Source organism: Mauremys reevesii, linkage group 4, assembly GCF_016161935.1.
Source record: "Mauremys reevesii isolate NIE-2019 linkage group 4, ASM1616193v1, whole genome shotgun sequence".
Lineage (NCBI taxonomy): Eukaryota > Metazoa > Chordata > Testudines > Geoemydidae > Mauremys > Mauremys reevesii.
This window is the reverse complement of record NC_052626.1, coordinates 29,190,731-29,212,297: the sequence shown is the minus strand read 5'-3', so window position 1 is coordinate 29,212,297 and position 21,567 is coordinate 29,190,731. Positions and strand designations below refer to the sequence as shown.

Genomic DNA, 21,567 nt, shown 5'->3' with positions numbered 1-21,567 from the left:
GTTACCAGCCTTCTCTACTGATGTTTATTCAATCTGCCTACTCAATTCCTCCAAGCCTTTGAAGCCACCTGGTCATAGTCTGAAAATGCAGGGTCAATGCCTCTTTGAAGCGAGCATTTTCCCTATCTCCTGCGAAGATTATTTTGACTTAATATGAAATAAACCATCAGTTCATGTTTGGTGATAACCAATGAAGTATGAAGCATTATCATAACATGGTGTTCAAAAGCCTGGATAGGATTTATAAAAGACTCAGTTCTTTAAAAAGAGGCCCTGACAGAGGGTGGTAACAGAGTGTAATTCTTCCTTCAGCTGATGAAAACTAAGAGACTAATTTAGCAAACATCTATGTGAGATTCAAAAGGCTATTTACAGTTTGTTGGAAAGGAGACAAATCTTCATACAGTAATTTAGACAAACCAGGAACAAAGTGTTGGTGGCTGTCCAGAGAACATGTATAATGGGATTTTCAAGGGCTTCATTGAGAAGTGGCTGCTAGCAAGAGAGGAAGACTAGATCAGAATTTCAGTGACATAGGACCAAAGGTCAAGTCTGAAGGATATTTTGGGTCAATATTTTTAAAGCACCCAAAAATGTTCTTTCCTCGTCTCAGGAAAGGGGCCTGGCTAGTACCCCGAACAACCCAGTGAAGATCTCTGCTCAGTGCACAGTGCTGTGGTCAAAAAAAGCAAAGATGTTAGGATGGGTATGGAATGGCCTGGAGAATTGCATTATATAGAACAACGGTGCAGCCCCTTCTGGAATAACGTGTGTGGTACTGCTCGTCCCATCTCAAAATGGCCAGCACAGAACAGAGGAGTTAGAGAAGGGCAATGAGAAGAATAATTAAGGGCATGAAAAAATCACATATAAAGAGAGATTGAAAAGATTGGGATTGTTTACCTTAAAAAGGGAACGGGGACAGAACAAAAGTACATAAAATAATGAATGGACTAGAGAAGTTAGATCAAAAGCTCCTATTATGTAACATGGCAAAATCAAAACTGACAAAAGAAAATTCTTTTTCACACACCAGGATTGAACTGTGGAACTCGTTGCCAGAGGATGTCACTGAGGTCAAGAATTTAAAAAAAAGATTGGACTTTTATACAGATAAGCATATTACAATAGTTAGTGTTAATACAATTTTTGGAAGGAATAGGAAACCTCATGCTTTGGAGGTCAAACCCAATTTTTAACTAACTTAATGGAGAGTAGATTATGTGCCTGCTGCAGGTTTCTTGAACCTTCCTATGAACCATCTGGTGCTGGCCACTGCCTGAGACAGGACACTGGCCTAGAGGAAGCTAGGGCAGTTCCTATACTCTGACAAAACAAATAAATGTACCTGGCTCTTTCAGACAGGGATAGGTAATAATTGGAGATATACCAATCTCCTAGAACTGGAAGGGACCTTGAAAGGTCATTGAGTCCAGCCCTGTGCCTTCACTAGCAGGACCAATTTTTGCCCCAGATCCCTAAGTAGCCCCCTCAAGGATTGAACTCACAACCCTGGGTTTAGCAGGCCAATGCTCAACCCACTGAGCTATCCCTTCCCCCCATGACACATTTAGATGTACTATCTAAATGTGTCATGACAAATTGGAAGGGTCATAAAGATACAAAGAAGAAGAGGGGCAGGGAGACAGAAATAAGATGATGTGGTTACTCAATAGCCCATGTACATCTTGATGATTATCTTGTTTTTGTTCATGTTGTCTTATTTTTACCACCTTCCTTCTCCCCTCACTTCATGTAGGCAAAAAGACAGTAGTCTCAAGATTTGCAGAGAGATCTGGGGACCTGATCCAATGCTTATTAAAGTCAATGGGAGTAAGAACGAAAGACAGAGCAGTTGAGGGGATGGTCAAACTTTGTGACACCAAGTGTTAAGCTCTAGGCAGTCAGACCCTGTGGTTGGAGCTAGCCAAAGAGTGGGGACTAGGCCAAGAGCTGCACTAAAATCAGGGTCTGAGGACAAGCCATGGGTCGGAACTGAGGTCGGAGTCCCGAGTAGACAAGCCAAATTAGGATCAGAGTTGGAGTCCAGATGCAGACTGAAGATTGAAGCTGGGTTGGAGTCAGTCTGAGCGTCTGGAGACAGTTGGAGGATTGGAGCAGGTCTATAACAATGCTGGAGCAAGGTCAGAGTAAGGCATGGACAAGACTGAAGGGCCTAGGACAAGTCTGGAGCAGGAATAGGAACAGGAACAGATCAACAGCAGACTGGAAGCGGCGGGATTATGCAACACTGCAAGGCAGCAGGAGAGTTCCTGGCCAGGTAGTGCTGTTGTACACACTAAATTGCAGGCACTCTAGCAAGGTCAGTAAAATACCTGTGCCTGGAGGTCATCTGACCTGGACCCTGTCAAGGGATAAACTGCTGCAGCATGCCTGAGGGCTGAGTCACTGAAGGCTTTGTTGGAGGGGTAAGGTCACAGCAGATGAGTTAGCAGCCCTGGTCTGGCTGTGGGTTTACCTCACACCAAGGCCCTCCTTGGCAACTTGCCAGAAACCTGAGGCTGCACTTAATTTGCTTCAAATTTCCAACATTTAAAAAACATCCAACTTTATAATAATTTAGTTAAGAGTCTTTCATGTGAGGTGCTCAAAGTGCTCTACAAAGGTGAATGTTATCTTCATTTTATAGCTTAAGATATTTGTCCAAGATCACTTTAGTGACAGAACCAGGAAATACACCCAGATCCCTGACCTGTAGCCCCCTATGCTAACCAGCAGAAGCTCTGCCTCCTATAAAGGCTCTCATCCCTTGTGTTTGTTTGTCATTCAGTCTTCTGTGATATTTGCATGATCAACAATAAAAATCTGCTGTTGGTCAGTGTTGTAATTACAAGGTGAAAGCAAATTCTTGGTCCACAAAATCTTAATGTTTATTTTTATGGTCTTTCTGCTTCCCCCTTTTATGCCTGGCACCAATATATGGGCAGTCCCTGCAAAGTACTCATGATTTACCCAATGAGCAACAACAACTCATTTGCATTGACTATGCCATAGCACGTGAATAGGTTTTTAGATAACTTTTAAAATGGGTACAATTGACTCAGTGGAGTGTTAACTTGCTATAAAAGGGGACACAGAACATACCTGATTCTACTTGTTTGAGTCAATGTACTTGTTATAAAAAAGAAATAAAATGTTCTGAAAGCCATACCAAAATGGATTTCAATAGCCATATTACTCAGGTACTGCAAAAGTTAACCGTTTTATTGATGATGTAGTTTCACTCTTAGTTGAATTCAGATGAAAACAAAAATCTTCTGGTTTACTGAGAAACTAAAATACATGGCAAAGGAAAGTGAAAGGCTTTGTCTACACTACCACTTTTGTCAGTAAAACTTTTGTCGGTCAGGAGTGTGAAAAACACCCCCTGCCTGACATAAGTTTCACTGGCAAAAGTGCTGGTGTGGACAGCACTATGTTGGCGGGAGAGGTTCTCCTGCTGACATAGCTAACACTGCTCGTTTAATTATGCCAGCAGGAGAGCTCTCTCTTGCTACCAAAAAGCGGCTTCATGGGAGACCCTACAGGGGCAGAACTGTACCAGTACAGCTGTGCTGCTGTAAGGTCTGTAAGTGTAGACATAGCCAAAGTGAAAATAGATGCCCTAGCACTTGCTTAGAGAAAAACATTCTAAATTCAGCCAGATTCCATTCTCCCTTTAAATAATGGGCATCCAAAATTTGCCCAGCTCAGGGCAAATTGGCAACTTGCCAGTGGCCTAAAGGTAATATTGGCACTTGGCAGGAGTCCAAGGGTCATACTTGAAATATCATGGGCAAATTCTTGACAGTGAGTTCTATTTGTTAGGGTAACAGTCTCCTGAGGGAACTTGTGGAAGCCCCATTGCTTGACACACTGAATACTAGACTAGACAGAATACTACTAAATGAACAACTGAGAAAAATTCTACATGAAGAGGAAGATGGATGAGATGACCTAACCAGCTGCATTCTAGCTCCAGATTGTAGGGATTCCATTTAATTTGCATCTACCTTTTTCTTTAACATGGAGGTGAGAGCCAAGACTCCAGGTCCCAGCATAGGATGCTCTATCATGAGCTGAGTGGTTCAAGAAGGAGTGTTTCATGCTAGAATTGAGGCCTACCTCACCCCATATTAAAGTTGAGGGTGTCTTGGCCTACCACGTGGAAGTCTATGGTCTACAAACAACCTATAAGTCACCCCTGCTTTATATGTTCTATAGCAGGATATGAAACTTCCAGTGGCTATTGTGTTGCATTCAGTAAATGTTTTGTAATATGCTGCTCTCTGTTGCATTTAACAATACACTTCAAAGACCTCAGTCACCTAGAAACACTCCTGTCAGGCAGTAAAACTGCTAAATTCCACAGTGACGTCTGTAATTCGCTCATGGAAGGGGAGATTTTCATCAATGTGAAGGGCAGCATGGGGCCCAATTCCCAATGGGAGTTGGAGACCTACCTCCCATCTGTGCTTTTGAAAATCTCCCCCAAGAACTAGGAGGTGTTGCAAAGTTTTTCCCTAAATGTATGTTTAATTATGCTAATATTAGTGTTTATGTTTGAATTGATGTTTGTGCTGTAATGATTAGTATAAAATGAGTTAATTATGGAACAGAAATCAATGGAGTCCATGATTCAAGATGGTGTCATGCCATAATGACAACTTGACTCCATGTTGTTGCTCCTTCTTGTCAGAACTTTCACACCTTTTCAAACTAGTGGCGGCAAAAGAGCAACGGATTTTTAGGGGACAGTTAGAACCAGCTCAGACCACTAGGTTCATGCCGCTGAGCCTATAAAAAGGGCTGCGTGCCTGAGCATTCTTGCTGTCCATCAGAGTGGCAGCCAGGTATCACGTTGATTTGCACGGGCGCCAAGGATCTCCTCAGTGACTCTGGACCCACACCATTGGCCAAGAAGACATCACTTACCATCACTCATGAACTATAACACCTACCTATATCCTGATTCCAGCGATGTCTTTATCTTCAATCCTGGTTCCAGTAGATCTTCACTGACGGTCCTGTGCTCCTTCCTCCCATAGCCCAAGTCAGGCTGCGAAGTTTGGTTTGAGGTCCAGGATTCAGATCCCACACTCTCAAGCTACAAGATACACCACCATCAGCTGTTTTGTCTTACATGAAGTTGTCTCCTCTGACTCAATACAGTATTGGGGTAGTTTGTTTTTTCCATGTGTTTAGTTTAAATATAACCAAGGTTAAGGCTTGTACGAGTCTCCAGGCTTCACGTCCAATTGGGGGCAGCCACACTTGCATTTGTATTGGGTTGTTTATTCTAGTTATCATTCCCCTATCCCTGCTTTTGTCAATTTCCTTAATAAATCTTTAACTGTTTTCAAAGCATATACATCTGTCTCTTTTCTATCATACAGGAGACGGAGGTGGGTGGACTGACAACTGCTTCCACAGGTGATCAGATACTGTACGCCAGCCCAAGTTCCTGACCCTGTTGGCTAGGCTGAACGTTAACAGAGGAGCCTGAACTAGAAGTCCAGAAATTAACAATATTAAACACTGGGGAGATGAAATCCGAAGCTGGATTCAGATCTGAACCTTACTGATGGTTCATATTTTCATAACAGGCCAGGGAAAACCCCCAGATCTGAACAACCCTAAACTTGAAGGACAGGGTTCAAATTCTGGGTCTAAAGTTTTCATTTTGAAGCCATCTGTACTGAAGAACAGCAGTCTCTCCCATTCCTCTGTGAATATTTAATAGCGGAGCACTCTAGTGAGGACTCATATCACTGATACTCCATTTCTTGTACAAAATATCAAATAGAACACATACACATTTATGATGAAGTATCATAATTAAAACCAAGTTCCACTTGTTAAATAAACAAATAAAATACATTTTATGATACATTATCCTCGCTTTTGTTTGTTCAGTTGCTCGCTAATTTGCAACATTTAGTCATTTGCAACAGTTCTCCCAGTCATTAGTGCAAATTACCGATGTTCTGCTGCACTCAGAGATACCATTTCCAAAGAGTCAAATAGCCATAACTACACAATTTTCTTTCACTGCTCTGTCTTTCTTTGTTACCGTGAAGCTATGTACCTATAGGGCCTTTAATCTGCATCCAGATGGAGGGCAGTGTAATTAGATTTTCATTTTATATTTATCTGGAGTTAAAGATGGATCAGAATCAAAATAGTGGAGTCTAACACCTCTGAACTTTGGGAAAGTTTTGAATTCAAATCTGTAATTGCATTTTGTTGCCCCAACTACTAGTCCTTTTGGCGTCAGCACTTTTACATTGTGACAAGCACTTTGAGGATTTCCTATTATCATCTCATTTGTATCTAACGTTGTTAGTCCCAAAGGATCACTAAGTGCTTTACAAACTTTGTAGACAAGGAGTACTTCATTCTCTCAGTGAAATGCACCCATCTCTGAAATGGAACATGGTAACTATGTAACAGTGCGCAGCAGCACTACACAACTGTTTAGGATATAAGGGAAGGCAAATAATGTAAGCAGCTGAAATTGTGAAGAGAATTTAAATAGCCAGCACATAAACTTCCCAAATTTGTGTGTGGTCAGGACGCTAGAGTTGATACCTTTATGCTTGTGAATGCTATGAGGTTTTCAATTACCACAAATGGTCAGGATTAAGGTTTTATATATTGTAAAGGGACATGCCCTCCCAGGGGCTGGAAGGAGGCTAACAAGCACCTCTGGGCCTGTGCTGCGCTAGCAAGGTGCACCTAAACAGTTTGTTCCTCTTGAGGAGGGGCTTCAAAGGGGAAGCTTACCATAGGAAGTGGTGGTGACCAGGAAAAAGGCTGCTACATGCAGAGACTGTGAGTTCCAGAGGCAGGCCTGTTGAGGAGGAGATCGCTGCAGAACACACAGCTTCAGGAGCCTCCCTAAATCATAGCCAATGGGGGTAGGAGGTAAACCCCATGAAAGGGCAATAGACTGAGAGACTGAACTTTTAAAGCCCTATCCAGGGGCTGTCTGAGAGGCTGATCACTGTTCCAGCCAGACTCTCCTCTCTTGCAAGGGGAAGGGAGGAAGAAGAACCAGCCCTCTGCCAAGGAGCGATTGCCCCAGAGAACTCCCCCAAGTGCAGCCAGTGGAGGAGTAGAGGGCAAATGAAGGACAGTGAGACCTGGATGGAAGTCCCACTCCTTCTTACAAGTGGTAGAAAATGCAGGCACGGTATGCCTGATATAAGGGGTTTAAAACTGGGGGGGGGGGGGGGAAGGCCTTAGAAAAGATAAGGCCCAGCAGCTCCATGCAAGATGGAACCGGAGCGGTGGTATAAATGGGTGGTGGAGATGCAGCAGCAGTTACAACAGCAATTCCTGCAGCAGTGGAATGCTCAGTGGCAAGTCAGGCCACCCAACAACAATTGCGGCTGAGGGAACTGATGACCCAGCAGCAGGAGTTCCAAAAGGAAATGCTACAGCAGCTAGTACCAGTCATACGCCTGCAGGAGGCACCAGGGGGCCACGCTTCCACTGAAGTGGTCCTTTCAACAGTACCAGTGAAGCTCACCATGGTGGGACTGGAGGATGACCCTGAAATCTTTTTAGTCATGTTTGAGAGGGGGGCATTGGCAGTCCAGTGGCCCCCAGAACAATGGACTCTTATTCTAGCCCCATACCTGAGATACCCCAACGGGGTGAGACCCCAAATGGTAGCACAATGGCTCAGAGAACATTGTTGGAAGTGGCTCCACCTGGAGGAGCGCAAAAGACCCAAGTAGTTGAGGCCGTGGTGATGGAGCATGAAGGGGACAGAGACGCTGAGCACAAAGGCCACGCCACGCAGGGGAATGCCAAGGATCTCAGACGGCTGAAGTGGCACCCACAGACAACAGTCCAGTTAACACCCCACAGATGGGCTCTCCCCAGTCTAGGAAAAAGACAGCCCACCTCAGCCCATTAACATGCTGTTCTTGAGGGCAGATAGATCCATCTATTGGTCCAGGCCTCCATGGTGGGGAGTGATACCACTCCTAAGAACATGATCCACCTTCTACGTATCCATTGTGATGTTAAAACCTACCTCAGCCAGCGGTTACAACTGACAGTAGGGACCCATTCTACAGTGATAACCATAGCCTTGGCAGAAAAGTTGGCCTATCCCATGATCATAGGTCAGAACTGGCTCTGTTTTGGCAAGTTGTCAATAACCAAGCCCTGGCAACAAGTGAGAATAGGGACCAAGTGGGGACCCCACTTCCTGGGAGCTTCATAAGCCTTGTGAAAATCATTGACCCCAGAGAAGGGGTGTCCTGAGCAATACAGCTGCAGATCCCCACAGGAGAGGAAGAGGGAGGCCATCAAGACTGAGAAGCCCTGATGATCTAGAATTAGGGCCCCAGGTGCCCAGTGGCAAAGCTCCAGTGACATTATCTGGGTGTGAAGTTCTCTCACCTGCACAAAAGAAGCAACTCCAACTAGTTGGGGACTTTGCAGCAGCGTTCCGCAACCACCTGGCAAGAATGCGGTTGGTCCAGCATCACCTAGAGACTACTCTGGCCGGTAGTCCAGGAGTACCCTAGACCAGGGGTCGGCAACCTTTGAGAAGTGGTGTGCCGAGTCTTCATTTATTCACTCTAATTTAAGGTTTCGTGTGCCAGTAATACATTTTAACGTTTTTAGAAAGTCTCTTTCTCTAAGTCTATACTGTATAACTAAACTATTGTTGTATGTAAAGTAAATAAGGTTTTTTAAATGTTTAAGAAGCTTCATTTAAAATTAAATTAAAATGCAGAGCCCCCTGGACCAGTGGCCAGGACCTGGGCAGTGTGCCACTGAAAATCAGCTCACGTGCTGCCTTCGGCACGCATGCCATAGGTTGCCTACCCCTGCCCTAGACCATTGTCATGAAGGATGTGGGATACGGTCCAATAAGAAATATAAGCAATGCTGGAGATGGGGGTGATTAGGGAAGAATCCAAAAGTGAATGGAGAAGCCCCACATTTCTCGTTCCCAAACTAGATGGTAAAGTTTGGTTCTGCGTTGATTTCAGGAAGATTAATATGATCACAAAATTTTATGCCTACCTCCAAGGGTGGTTGAGTTACTAGAATTGCTGGGACTGGCGAAGCACCTGAGCATCATTGAGCTGACAAAAGGTTATTGGCAGATCCCCTTGTCCCCTTCCTCGCAAGAGAAAACTACTTTCTCCAACCCTTTTTGGCATTTCCAATTTGAGACCATGCCTTTCGGCCTCCACAGGGCTGCTGCTACCTTCCAACAGCTAATGAATCAGATCCTAAACCTCCACCATCAATACATGGTAGCCTATATTGACGACATAGTTGTCTACAGTCCCACCTGGGAAGAACACCTGCAGCATTTAAGGTCAGTGCTAAAAACCCTACAGAGGCAGCAGTTTTACTGCCAATCTGGCAAAATGTAAGTTGGCTGTTGGTGAAGTGACCTATTTGGGGTACCACGTAGGGGGTGGCAGTGTGAAGCTGCTGGTCAACAAGGTGCATGTCCCATGCCCCAGATGAAGAGGTAAGTGAGATGTTTTCTTGGCCTGGCCAGATATTACTGGAGGTTTATTCCCAGTTTCATCTCAGTCATGGCCCCTCACACACCTCATAAAAGGCAACAACCCTAACAAGATCAACTGGGATGAGAAGTGCGAGGAAGCATTCAGGGAACTGATAACACGACTATGCCCAGCACCCATGCTCTTTAACCCCGAGTTATCTCAGGAATTCATACTACATACAGATGCTTCGGATGCCAGTCTTGGCGCTTTTCTCTCACAGGACTTTGAAGGAGAAGACCACCCAGTCCTATACTTAAGTAGGAAGCTATTCTCTAGGGAAAAGTCATACTCTATTAATCAAAAAGAGGAGACAGTGATAAAATGGGCGGTAAACACCTGCAGGTATTACCTGTCTCCCTGATCACCAATCACGTGCCCCTGTGCTGGATCCAGACCATGAGGGACATGAACCCTCACATAATGAGATAATACCTTGTATAACAACCATACAGTTTCTGAGTATGGCACTGATTGGGCAAAGACCATGCTAATGCTGATTTCTTTTCTCGGGCAAAAGCCCCTCCCCACTCCGAAGAGCCTTCTATCTTGAGGGGTGGTGTATGTGAAGGGACATGCCCTCCCACTGGCCAGGAGGAGGCTAATGAGCTCCTCTGGGCCTGTGGTGAGCTAACGAGCCACATCTGCACAACTTGTTCCTCCTGGAGAAGAAGGGGCTTAAAAGGGGAAGCTTACCAGGAAGAAGGCTTATTCAGTGCACACAGCCTCTTCTAAATGTTTGAGCAGGAGACTGGATAGTGTATCTGATCAATGAAAACACATTGCTGTCTTGGGGAGACTGTCAGTATGTCTTTGGGGAAAACAAAAGGTCTGTAACCTAATATGTATATTATTCTGAAAATATGCCAAAGCCCAACTGGCCATCATTTTCAGTCTTTTATTTGTACATCCTTCGAATCCAGTGTTCTCTCCTATATTTTTCTTCTAGGCTAATGGTGATTTGCATGTTTCCTTTGTGTTTTCTCTTCCTCTCTCTTTCTCTCTCTCTCTCTCAAAAAAAAAAAATTAAAACCAGTAGTTTTACTTGCAGTACTGACATTCGTTCCAAAGAAGAAATCTTTCTCTCCAGAGACTGAAAATGAATTGCAGAGTTAAAGTATTTATGGAAACTAAGACTTTGACCTTGGCTGAGCCATCAAGTCATGCCTTTATTCTTCCACACTTCCCTTTAGGACTTGATTGTGCCTTTTCACTGCTTTTCAAGTTCAGTCTGGAAGATTTTAAAGCAAATGTTTGTGCAAGTAATTTACCACCAGCCCTTCACGTAACATGAGGATCTGTGTAACATGCAAGCTGTTATTTCCTCATCCCCATTTCACTGGAACCCTGTTCCATTCTTTTAGTAATCAGTAACATCAAGAACGTGAAACTCATTGAGTTTACAAAAGTATAATAAAATAAAATCTGAGTAGTGTGTGCTTAAGTACTAGTTTTGAGGGTTAGTTATGTGCTAGAGATGTGAGGTGTATGGAGGTATCATTCATCTCATCCAAGTCTGTAGAAACAGTAATAGTATGCAAACAGGTAATTTAAAAAACTCACGAAGCCCCATACTAATAGCAGCAAGCCAACACATTGTCCACCTTCATATCACTCCTTAAAACTCAACTCTGCCAGGATGACTACAAGAAACTCGACAAGGGTTAGGCAGTTGGCATGCTGTAAATGCTGCTTATCATGATCTTCGCACTTGTGTCCCCTCATTTATTTGTTGTATCCACCTATTGTCTCATGTTATGCCTAGACCAGCTTTTTGTTATCTGATTGTACAGTGTGGTGGCCCTAATCCCACACTGTGGACTCTATATGGCACCACAATTCAAAATACTAAAAACAGCTTCATCCTTACATGGGAAGTTCCAGTAAATAACCTTGCTGGAAGAGTTGCTTATTGGTCTAAGTGTCAGGTTTGGAGGATCCCTAAGGCCCTCTAATAATCAAATGTAGGAAGTATTTTGGATGTTAAGAAACCTCTGCACATTGTTTTAATGTTAGTGTCTTTTTTTATTTGCCAAATACTTTCAGGCCCTGAACCTGCAATGAGCTGCATACAGGTAGACCCCAGAGGCCACGCAGACTCCCACTGAAGTCAGTGGGGTGCTGCACAGCTGCCATCGCAAGATCATGGTTTAGCTTTGTATTCCATTGCTGTCCAGAAAGCAGCAATATACAGTAACATAACAGGGTATTTTACTCCAAAGGTTTAGGTGCTTTTAAATTTCATGAATACAGGGAATTTAACTGGCCCTCAAACATTAATGGTGAATCCATTTTAATGTATTGGGATGGGATCAGTTCTGGGCTCACACAGGTAAATCAGCTGTCAGGGGATCTAGTAAAAGATAGGAAAGTTATGAGATATTGACAATTCTGCCTTTTACAGATCTTTATTTTCAGAAAAATGGGAGGAGACTACTGGTGCGTCCTGGAGCCTTGTATGGTTCATCCAGTAATCACATATCCAAAATCAAATCATTCCATCCCCTTAAAGTGATCACATCATTCCAAATCCAGTGCCCCAGAACTTTCTCAGCATTTACGTAACAATTTTACAGACTTTTGTACCATTTATTTACACCTTTCCCAGATTATGGAATAGGACCTTTGTTGGTCCCTATAAATCAGATGACCAAGAATTTACCTTAGTCCATTTATAAATACACCTCTAGCCTGATATAACGCGACCCGACATAACACAAATTTGGATATAAAGCAGTAAAGCAGTGCTCCAGGACGGGGGGGGGGGGGAGGGCAGGGCTGCACACTCCGGTGAATCAAAGCAAGTTTGATATAACACGGTTTCACCTATAACGCGGTAAGATTTTTTGGGTCCCGAGGACAGCGTTATATCGAGGTAGAGGTGTATCTCTGGGGTCATCTTTGAGTCACAGAAGTTACAGGAGATCCTGTACGTCTCTTCCTCCTGTAACTTCTGTGACTCAAAGATGACCTCAAAGGTGCCTCAAGGTATTTAGGTGCCTAACTTCCATTGAAATCAATGGGAGTTAGGTGCCTAAATATCACTGAGGACCCAGTGGCTCACCCACATTTAAAGAAAGAGGGCGACATCCTAACCACATTGACCATTGACCTAAGTGGAGCCAGGATTTAATTCAGTGTCTTTATGACACCTACATTTTGTGGTGTAGGGCACCATCTGGTGGGCTTCAGAGGAACTCTGTCAAGCAGAGTTAGAAGAAATACATAAGCAGCAAAGAATCCTGTGGCACCTTATAGACTAACAGATGTTTTGCAGCATGAGCTTTCGTGGGTGAATACCCACTTCTTCGGTTGCATCCGAAGAAGTGGGTATTCACCCACGAAAGCTCATGCTGCAAAACATCTGTTAGTCTATAAGGTGCCACAGGATTCTTTGCTGCTTCTACAGAACCAGACTAACACGGCTACCCCTCTGATAAGAAATACATAAGTGGGACTGTAGCCTGAGTACAGATTGCATAATAGGACTCAAAGTGAAATTGCTCCACATCAAAGGATTCTGATGTATGTTCATTTCTGGGTGCTCTGCTGTCACAAATCTGCCCCAGTAAGAAGCGTATATTCTCCAATATTTCAATATGGCCACTTGAATTTATAGGGAAAGATGGGCTTGATCCTTTGTGATCAAAAGCTGCCATCTTGCTTCATTGAAATCAATGTCAAAGCTCCCCATGACTCTAATAGTGCAGGATCAGGCACTTAGGGTAAGATTCGCAAAAGTACTTAGGCACCTAAATCCCATTTCTAGGCACCACTGCAATCCACAAAACACCCAACCTGTAGGCAGCAGCACCGACTTTCTAATCTGCGAGAGGGTGCTCAACCCTCTGGCTCTGCCTCCAAGCCCCCACTCCACCCTGTTTCTTCACATCCCCGCTCTCCCAAGTATGCCCCACCCTCCCCCCTTCTCACAGCACCACCTGCACACGATGGAACAGCTGATCTGTGGTGAGCGAGAGGTGCTGGGAGGGAGGGGGAGGTGCTGCTCAGTGGGGTCACGGGGGGTAGGAGGCGCTGGGAGGGAGGGGAGAGCTGGCTGCTGGTGGGTGCTCAGCACTCCCCACTTTTTCCCTCTGGGTGAGCCTATGCCTGCCGACAGCTAAAGTTGCTTGGCGCCTATGTTATTGGAGTAAACAGTTCCTTAGGTGACTATGTTTCTGCATCTGAGCATTTCTTCTCTTCTTTTTTCCATATCTATCTCTTTCTCCTTCTTTACATATGTGTGTGTTTCTCTTTCTTCCCTCTGTCCCCACCTTTCTCTAGGCCTTCCTTTTGTTTCCTTTTTCTTATCTGCATTTCTCTTTCTTTTCTTCTCATGTGAGGAGTTAGGCCAGCCGGTACAGAAGAACAGAACACTGACTCACAGTGAATCACTTTACTCACAATACCAGCTGAGAGTGAAATTGTCTAGGCTGCATGATTTGAAATCTTCATTTGCAATAGGTGAACCAATTCACTGATGGAGTGTAGTGCTACTCTGCCATAGCTCCCAGCCCGAGTTTCTGGAAGGCACATGTTGGAAAAAAGGTAGGTTTGCTCTTGAACCTCAATTTGAGAACTAATTAACTTTCACTATTACTAGTTTATATTTTATGCATAATGCCCCCCTTGCTGGGCAGAAACCCTGAGCCCCAGGGTGCCCCCGCCATGGGGCAGAAACCCCAGAGCAACCTCCCCCTTCACAGGGCAGAAACCCTGAGCCCCCACACCCCACAGAACTGAAGTCCCGACTCTTGGTGCCCTGCAGCTGAAGCCTGGAGCCGCGAATGGGGGGTGGAGGCTTCAGGAAATCATCTCTGAGAATTTAAGACCTGTAAATAACTATATTCTTATTAAGAACATAGTTAATAAGATTGGGAGAGGTCTCGAGTCATCATCTCCAAGACCCTACTATCACAGGCAACACTCCTTTCATAAATTCATGAAACTGAATCTTAAAACCAGTTAGAATGTTTGCCCCCACTGCACCTATTGGAAAGCTGTTCCAGAACCTCACTCTGATGGTTAGAAACTTTCTAATTTCTAGCCTAAATTAATTAATAACCAGTTTATAACCATTTGTTCTTGTGCCAACATCGTTATTTTCACTGGTTACCGTCTATCCACAGCTTCCCGGGACAGCGACCTCCAAAAAGGGATGCCAGCGGGAAACCCTGGCTCACAGCAATGACTGGGAGCGGGGGGGGCAGCTGAAGCCCTGCTGAGAGCCCGGGTGGCACTAACAATCAGGTTAGGCTACAGCCCTGGGTCTATATGGAGCCCACTGGAGCCACAAGGCCCAGCCCAAGAGCCACCTTGGGCGCGCTCTGGCAACCCCGGTGGGGCTCCAGGCCCAATCCAAGATGGCGGTGGGTAAGAGTTCTTTCCTCTGCCCCTCCCCCGCCACGTGCTTAGCCGGCGGGACAAGGCTCAGTCACAGCTGCCTCTGCCCCGGAAGTAGGGCAGAGGACACCGGAAGTGGAAAGCCTCCATTCCCGGAAGCACAGGTGTTCCGGCCGGGCGGCCAGTGGCCACAGGCAGATGGCAGCTGCCCGGCGCTGGAGGCAGCGATTGGGCTGGGCGGCGGCTCCGGCCCCCTCCCGGCGCGGGGGAGCCGGGTGATGGGATCGGGCCGCTCGCCCGCCGCCGCCTTTCCGGTTGAGGAAGGTAGGAGAAGCCGCTTCTCAGCGGGGCGGGGAAGGGAGCGTCGCTGCCGGGGGTCGGCCTGGGAAAGCCGGGTGGGCGAGGCAGGCACACGCTGCGGGGGAGAAGGCTCATGGGGTTGCCCCAGGCACGCACCCGGGGAGGGGTGAAGCGGGTGCGAAGGAGACTAGGGGAGCGGGCAGGCGGGGACCCACGTCTAGGAGAAACGTCCAGTTTCGTGCGGGGTTCCTGGGAATCCGCGGGCCTGTTGCTGCGGATTGGAGCGGGAGCAGCCCGGCGCGGGTACGTAGCCTGGGGTGGCCTCTCTTTTAGGGGTAGGCAAGGTTCTTATTTTCTTCATCGCTTTAATTTCATCGTGCTGGGTCTATGCCTCTCAAAAATGGCTAGATGGGGATCCTTGCCCCGAGGAGCCTGCAGGCTACATTGAATCTCTTGCATTTGCTCCTTACACCTGTAGAGCTTTTAAAGGCATAGCTTTTGGCTATTATAATACATGCAGCTTATTAGAACTGACTCCGTTTGTGGAGGCAGCATGATTTAGTGATCTGACTCAGGAACTCCTGAAAGCCCAGCTCTGACACGTGCCTGTTATATGACCTTGGTAAGCCACTTCATCTCTCAGTTCCTCAGCAAGAGGGGAGTGCTGACAGTAAGGTTTCCTTAGCTAAGTTTCCTAAAGACTTATATAATGGAAGTACTATTTTTTTTGTTGGCATCTTCCAACACAACACAAATATGAGCAGCATGTAAAATTAGTTCTTCAGTGTAAAACTGTACATAGATTGTATCAGAGGGGTAGCCATGTTAGTCTGTATCCACAGAAACAACAAGGAGTCCGGTGGCACCTTAAAGACTAACAGATTTATTTGGTTTCAGAGTAGCAGCCGTGTTAGTCTGTATCCGCAAAAAGAACAGAAGTACTTGTGGCACCTTAGAGACTAAAAAATTTATTTGAGCATAAGTTTTCATGGGCTACAGCCCACTTCTAAGGTGCCACACGTACTCCTGTTCTTTTTGCAGATTTATTTGGGCATAAGCTATCATGGGTAAAAAACCCATGGGTTTTTTAAAACTTGTTTTTGTACATAGATAAACGTCTCTAAACTAAAGATAGCAACAAATGCCATAGGTGTAGAACTTGCACATGAAGAGATTTGCAATAAAATGAAAATCATCAATCACAAATTTAATTTAAATCTAGATTTCATCTGAAATGTGTGTGTGAATGTAATTCTTTGAGTCTGGGCTTGTTCCATGTAACAACATATTGAAAGGAATCACAAGTTTATACTTCCCTTACATTTACATAAATATAGTAAAGGAAAAATAATGGGTTAATTATTGGGGAAGTTGTGTGCCCATGGGGTCTGAAACTGGGGCATCATGCAAGTTGCTGGTGACAATCTCTAGCTGCTTGATCTCTGTGGGAGGGTACCATATTTTAGCTCTGTGGTGTGCTTTCTGACCAAAGTGTAGTTTGAAGTCTCATGGTCATTTAGAAGTGGCTGGTGTTTCATGTTCTTCTTTTTTTTTTTTTTTTTTAGTCAGCAGTAACTTGTGCTTTCTGACTGAATCTTATTTGGTGTGGGAGTGGAGGAACTGGAATAAATGTGTGGGTTTCTTTAATACTAATTCTGGAAACCTGTAATAACTGTACTTAAAGAATCGGGCAATTCCAAGCTGGTAACACAAGAAATCATTAATTTTAGGGTTTCCAAGCAATGATCTCTACTGACTTTTCTAAACTAATTCAGAACTAAGGCTGATGTTCGGTCTGTAACTCCTGTTGTGTGAAGAGAGAGGGCAGAAGGCAAAATTATATGAGTTAATTTTGTTAACCTGAATTGCTTAGTTTTTGTATTGCAGTTTTAATTATATCTGTGAATTTATTTATTCAAGTTCCTTTGCTCCTTTTTAAAAGGAAATTACCAGTAGACAACTATAAAATGTCTAATTACTGGAAAAACTAGACTGCCACTAAGCTGTTGGGTAAATATATACTCTGGCATTTTTAATGCAGTACTTACCCAATAGTTAACACTTATTTTTAACTGTTTTGGATAATGTGATTTAGAAGCATCTGACAGACACAGCTAATATATTAGAATGAGGCATTCTGCTCACTTATTTGACTTGTACTTTTAAGTAATGTAAATACGTGTTACCAACTTGATAGGAATGTCTGAAAAAACCCTCTTTTTGTTTGGTTATATAAATCTTCTAGCCACAATAAGTACAACTTGGCATCTTTCCCGCCCTGCCAATGTTCCTCTAGTTCAAGGCTGAGGTACAACTTGTATATCTGTCACCAAAACAGCCCCTCGGGGTAGCTGTTTGGCATGGACACTGGGAGCTAAACAGCTGTTATAACTTTGTTAGCTATTCATGTTCAAATCAGTTTTCAGTATCTTATGTATTATAGTTTATTTCCAGTCTGAAAATATATACATATTAGAAGTACTCTTACTAGGCACTGAGCCTCTGCAGTATTTCTAACTCTCAATAAAGAGTCAATTATATTAAATACCTTAAAACCACTACCAATTACTCATTCAGACCCATCTCACATCTCTGTAATACTGTGCTACCTTGTAACCTCTTTCTGTCCCCTCTCCAAATGTCATCGAAAAAGGGAAAACCAGCAGGTTTGGAAGTCTTAAAGTCAGGTTCAGGTAGACCAAGTAGAGGACCCCTCCAAGATTGTGTTACAAAGAGTTCCACCTCCTTTACACTGAGGGCATTCCAGCTCAAGCACCTCAGATTTCCCTATGTTAAGTTCTCCTCACACCTTCTATGGGTCATCTATTATCACTTCAAAGGTTTTTTTTTCTCCTGCTGATGATAGCTCATCTCAATTGATTGGACTCTTCCAGTTGGTATGCATACTTCCACCTTTTCACGTTCTCTGTATGTATAAATATCTCCTGTCTGTGTGTTCCATTCTATGCATCCGAAGAAGTGAGCTGTAGCCCACGAAAGCTTAAGCTGAAATAAATTTGTTAGTCTCTAAGGTGCCACAAGTACTCCTAGTCTGTATCCGCAAAAAGAACAACACAGCTGCTACTCTGAAACCTGCAGTAATATGGTTTGAGGATAGAGGGAGTCTCAACCTTTTAGAACTGTAAAAGTCAAGGCCAGTGCTTAAAGCTCAAAGGAAATTAGTATAGTGTGGAGAACCAGGGCTAGGTGCTTCATATAAAAAATGCAGATTAAGAGGGAGTTCAGAATACCTCAGCCATCTTGTAGGTGTAGCCCCAAGTAGGGCACACTACAGTAGTCTAATCTTGAGGTGATGAAGAAATAAGTATAGCAAGTCCCCATCCAAAATGGGATTGCATTTGCCTTACCAAATGCAGATAGAAAAACGTGTCCTCTGATATGGCTGCTACCTAGAACCCCAAAATATAATAAGGTCTTAAATTGCAAACCTAACTGTCACTAATGGCCATTTAGTTAGAATTGCTATTACAAGTCTAGCCAGTTTTCTTATCCTTGTCACAATTAATGCTATTTCTGTCTTGTCAAGATTGAGCCTCAGACAGCTAGCTCTTTGTCCAAGCCCCAGTCTCCAGTAGACACTGGGCTATCCATTTCACTTTACCAGCAGAATCAGTATAAAGGGGTTATGTAATTGACTGTCATTAGCATGCTGTTGCAGTCATGCATGACACCTTATTAGTGTATGTAAAGAAGGGAAAAAAAACCCAAAGTCCTAAACAGGATGTACCTGTGCAGTAGTTTCTAGTAGTTATACTGTCATAACAAGTAATTCATGACCCAAACACTGGATTATATCTGTGCTGAATGCTTGTCTTGTTTTTGTTAAAGGTACAGAGCATGGAGAATGATGAACTTCCGCCAGAGGATGGGATGGATTGGTGTGGGGTTGTATCTGTTAGCAAGTGCTGCAGCTTTTTACTATGTCTTTGAAATCAATGAGACTTACAACAAACTAGCACTGGAGCACATTCAACAGCACCCTGAGGAGCCACAAGAAGGAACCACATGGACACACTCCTTAAAAGCACGACTGCTGTCCCTGCCTTTTTGGCTCTGGACTATTATATTTTTAATACCATATTTACAAATGTTTTTGTTCCTTTATTCCTGTACAAGAGCTGACCCCAAAACTGTGGGCTATTGCATCATTCCAATCTGCCTGGCTGTTGTTTGCAATCGGCACCAAACATTTGTGAAGGCCTCTAATCAGATCAGTAGATTACAGTTGATTGACACTTAATTCAATCTCCGGTTTCAATAGCTGCTTCAGGAACAACACTTATGTCTGACCTAATCACAAGACTGAAGTTCTGACTCGAGGATGGAAAGAGCCTTTCCTTTCAAACGGCTAAACAGTAGTTGCTTTCTATTTAAAAAAGAAAGCTTTTTTTAAAGCATGGACCCGTCATACTAGCCAGAATAGCAGAGCCCTGTGAGAGACTTGATGCCTTATGATGCAAAATTGCCACTATCCCTCTGAAGTATCTTGGGGAAGTATGCTTCTGCAATCATACTCCACTGTGCAAAAAAGATTACATGCAAGCTTTCCCTATGAATCAATGAAAATGGACACTTTTGTGGTAAATGTAAAAGATTAGAACATGCTGATAAAAGCTGCATTTAACACATTACTTTGCTTTCTCCTTTTTTAAATACTATTGCACGCTTACAATTCTGAATTATCCTTTTAAAAAGATGAGAATGAAGTATGGCTGAACAGCTTTTTAGTGAGGATAGTCCTTTTCTCTCAGTCACTGAGCTACAGGCCACACAATACCATATTTTATTAGGCAGAAGTTGGGGAGTGGTTGAGGCCCGGAGGTGTGATGCCTTTAAAATCTTTTCACTGATGCCAAAGAGAGGCTGGTAACTGGCAGTGGACCAGAGGTTCTAGAAAACTCATTTTTTCTTTTTCTTCTCCCTACTTTTCTCTGAATGGTAACTGAGTTCACTTGCTGAATGGTAACTGAGTGCTTCATTGCGTGAGTGGAACTAGAACAGCTTTTGGTGAATGAACTCTGCATTGGGGAACTACTATAAAAATGGGAGAATAAGATGTGTCCATCAACTCTTTGCTGGAAAGCCAGTGAGATGCAAACAAAAAAAAGGCTACAAGGATATCCAATCTTTCTCCCAAATACTACACAAGTGAGCTAAATAATCCCACGAATACAATGAGTACCAGATTTCTTATTTTCCAAAAAAATGTAGAAGTATTACGGGTGGTTGTCCTATATCTTAATTTCACTCTCCATTTTCAGTGACCTTTTTGGCATAGCAAGTAATTCTGACAATTAGGTTACCATGCTATTAATTTAGAAGCATAGATTCTAAGGCTAGAAGGATTATTGTGATCATCTAGTCTGACCTGTATAAAACAGGCCACAGAATGTCCCAAAAATAATTCTTAAAGATCTTTTAGAAAAACATCCAATCTTGATTTAAAAACAGTGATGGAGAATCCATCATGAACCTTGAAAAATTGTTCCAAAGGTTAATTACTTACTATTAAAAATGTACACCTTATTTCCACTTTGAATTTGTCTAGCTTCAGCTTCCACCCATTGGCTCATATTATAGCATTCTCTGCTAGATTGAAGAGCCCATTATTAAATATTTTTCCCCATGCAGGTACTTAGACTAATCAAATCACTTCTTAATCTTCTCTTTGGTAAGGTAAATAGATTGTGCTCTAGTCATTGCTTCCTAGGATAGAGTTCCCTATCTTCTAAGTATGGCCTACATTCTTTGTTTCTAGATGTATATATTTAGCTATTTTAAAATACTTATTCGTTGCTTGTGCCCAGTTTGTCAAGCATCAGCTCTGAATCAGTAACCTGTCCTCTTAATTATTTACCACTCCCCTAATTTGTGTCATCTACAAACTTTATCAGTGATGATTGTATTTTCTTCCAGGTCAGTGATGTTAAATACCATAGAGCAAGAACCAATGGCTGATCGATGATGATTCCCCATCAGATTGAACCATCCTGTTTTAAGTATCAGAGGGGTAGCCGTGTTAGTCTGGTTCTGTAGAAGCAGCAAAGAATCCTGTGGCACCTTATAGACTAACAGACGTTTTGCAGCATGAGCTTTCATGGGTGAATACCCACTTCTTCGGATGCAAGTAGTGGAAATTTCCAGGGACAGGAGAAAACCAACCTCCCTTGGTTTTCACACCTCTACTGCTAGAACAGGGCCTCATCCTCCCTGATTGATCTAACTTCGTTATCTCTAGCTTGCTTCTTGCTTGCTTATATATACCTGTCCCTGGAAATTTCCACTACTTGCATCCGAAGAAGTGGGTATTCACCCACGAAAGCTCATGCTGCAAAATGTCTGTTAGTCTATAAGG

General features: G+C 43.6%; 1 protein-coding gene across 3 annotated transcripts; it reads left to right on the top strand.

Annotated features, from left to right (window-relative positions):
* The first annotated feature begins 14,072 nt into the window (after positions 1–14,072).
* On the top strand, positions 14,073–19,843 carry TMEM251 (transmembrane protein 251). Of its 3 annotated transcripts, XM_039533173.1 has the most exons (3): positions 14,073–14,096; positions 14,678–14,798; positions 19,041–19,843. In XM_039533173.1, the coding sequence occupies exon 3, from the start codon at positions 19,057–19,059 to the stop codon at positions 19,450–19,452; it is 396 nt and encodes a 131-aa protein (XP_039389107.1). In that variant the 5' UTR covers positions 14,073–14,096; positions 14,678–14,798; positions 19,041–19,056; the 3' UTR covers positions 19,453–19,843. The 3 variants fall into 3 exon arrangements, with proteins under 3 accessions (XP_039389107.1, XP_039389105.1, XP_039389104.1); XM_039533171.1 differs by lacking the exons at positions 14,073–14,096; positions 14,678–14,798 and adding an exon at positions 14,992–15,215; XM_039533170.1 differs by lacking the exons at positions 14,073–14,096; positions 14,678–14,798 and adding an exon at positions 15,473–15,494.
* Positions 19,844–21,567: the final 1,724 nt, after the last annotated feature.

Coding starts and splice junctions, on each gene's coding strand:
- TMEM251 (XM_039533173.1), top strand. CDS start 19,057: ATGATGAACTTCCGCCAGAGGATGGGATGGATTGGTGTGGGGTTGTAT.